At 39.9% G+C, this 2,346-nt stretch overlaps 1 protein-coding gene across 1 annotated transcript; it reads left to right on the forward strand.

The window, feature by feature from the left end:
• Nucleotides 1-250: 250 nt before the first annotated feature.
• Nucleotides 251-1,204, forward strand: LOC307099290 (olfactory receptor 7A10-like; the record flags this gene model as incomplete). Its single annotated transcript, XM_079770637.1, has 1 exon — nt 251-1,204. The coding sequence occupies one exon, from the start codon at nt 251-253 to the stop codon at nt 1,202-1,204; it is 954 nt and encodes a 317-aa protein (XP_079626763.1).
• Between the last annotated feature and the right edge of the window lie 1,142 nt (nt 1,205-2,346).

Below are 2,346 nucleotides of genomic sequence, written 5' to 3' on the forward strand. Positions count from 1 at the left end.
AAACAAAACAAAAACAAAAAACACAACACCTGTGTAGTCCATGGCCACCTTGGAGAAAAGGTCTAAGGCGGACAGAAATTCCTAATCAGAGATGTTATGGGTTGGGGCGGGGTGTCTCAAAGAGGATGATATGTTCAAAATATTACCTTACTGCAAAATATAATTGCAGCATTTCAATTGTGTTAGTAATAGCCAATTGTTTAAAATTGGATCATGCTATTTTTTCTTTCCTACAAGACACCTACACCACATGGAACGAGGCAATGATACCCCAATTTCAGAATTTCTTCTTCTGGGATTTTCAGATGAACCAGCACTGCAGCCCCTCATATTTGGGATTTTCATCTCCATGTACCTGACTACTGTGTTGGGAAACCTGCTCATCATCATGGCTGTGATCTCAGACTTGCACCTCCATACACCCATGTACTTCTTCCTCTCTAACCTGTCCTTGGTAGACATCTGTTTCCCCTCCACCACTATCCCAAAGATGCTGGTGAACATCCTGACACAGAGCAAATCCATCACCTATGCAGGCTGCATCACCCAGATGTATTTTTTCCTACTATTTGCAGGGTTGGACGACATCCTCTTGACTGTGATGGCCTATGACCGCTTTGTAGCCATCTGCCACCCCCTGCACTACATGGTCATCATGAACCCCCGGCTCTGTGGACTGCTGGTTCTGGTGTCCTGGATCATGAGTGCCCTGAATTCCCTATTACAAAGCATAATGGTATTGCAGCTGTCCTTCTGTACAGACTTTGAGATCGCCCACTATTTTTGTGAAATCCAACAGGTCTTCCAACTTGCCTGTTCCGACACCTTTCTTAATAACATGGTGATTTATTTTGCAGCTATGCTACTAGGTGCTGGTCCCCTCACTGGTATCATTTACTCTTACTCTAAAATAATGTCCTCCATTTGTGGAATCCCATCAGCTCAGGGGAAGTATAAAGCATTTTCTACCTGTGCATCTCACCTCTCAGTTGTCTTCTTATTTTATGGAACAGTCCTAGGAGTGTATCTCAGCTCTGCTGCTACCCACAGCTCAAATTCAAGTGCAGCAGCCTCAGTGATGTATGCCGTGGTCACACCCATGCTGAACCCCTTCATCTACAGTCTCAGGAACAAAGACATAAAGAGGGCCCTGAGAAGATTCTATGGGATGGCAGGTACAAAAGGGACAATCATCCTGAGGTAGAAAAAGTGCTCCAAGACCCAAAACCAGAAATTGAGATTCTTTCATCAGATTGTAGTTTTCAGACTTGGTCCTTGTGTTCTGTCCTTGAATTTCCTTTGTTTGTTTCAACTCTTCTATACAATTTAAGTAACCATTTTAGTAAGCTCTCTGCTTTGTCTGTTATATAGACAGTTGTTCCCTTTGTCTTTTTTTACCTTCACAAAATTTTTTCCAAACTTTATCAGAAATATTTGGAAGTTTTCATTTAATCCACTGGCATCATTGATAACTTAATTCTTCTCAAATAGCTTATATCATTGTATGTAATTTGTTCTGTGTTCACCATGTTTCCCTCATTCTTTGTACATTAACTGATCTTCTTGATACTGTAGGTTTTATAATTGTTCCCTATAAGTCTCAGTCTATTGATAGTGATGCAATAGGATAGGAATGCCTGGCACTGGCCTGGGTCCTACAACTTGTTCCTCAGATCAGAGTCAATGTTGTGACTAGATGGATCCTTATGGTCCTGATGATTTCAACAACCATCATGGAACTATGAACATGTAAGTTTTATAACTAGGGTCCAGCATGCCCAAATACCACACCGGAGAGTTGGAAATAGGACAGGGGAAGGAAAAGCAGGCTCACCCCTGTGGTCAGTCATCTAGGTTACTCAGGGTTTTCTATGAGGGGAATTTCATAATATGTTAATCTTGTGTAAAAATCATAATAATTCTGTGTTTAATTCCAAATAAACTTTACTTCCTAGATATATCCATTGTTTAATATGAACTTCCTTCCTTTGCTTGTATTGAAATTGCTGCTAATTAAAAATAAAATTTCATATATTTCAAATTTGAAATCAAATTAAAAATAAAAGGAGAACTTTGTGGGTGGCAGCAGCATGAGTGCTTACTTATGTAGTAGCACTGTCATACATCTGGCAATATGATTATCTGACATGGATATCTTTGAAAAAAAGCTTAGTCAGGTACTTGTGCTACAAAAAAATGTTCCTGTATTTCATACATAATTTCCAGGTTTTATTGTCTTATTTAGCTGAGGATCCAATTGTGGCAATTATAGTAAGGACCATAAGTGTCCATCTAGTCACATAGGGATTGGTCTCAGAAAAAAATAGTGAGACCCAAGCCAGTGCC

Source organism: Cnephaeus nilssonii, assembly GCF_951640355.1.
Source record: "Cnephaeus nilssonii genome assembly, chromosome: 5".
NCBI lineage: Eukaryota > Metazoa > Chordata > Mammalia > Chiroptera > Vespertilionidae > Cnephaeus > Cnephaeus nilssonii.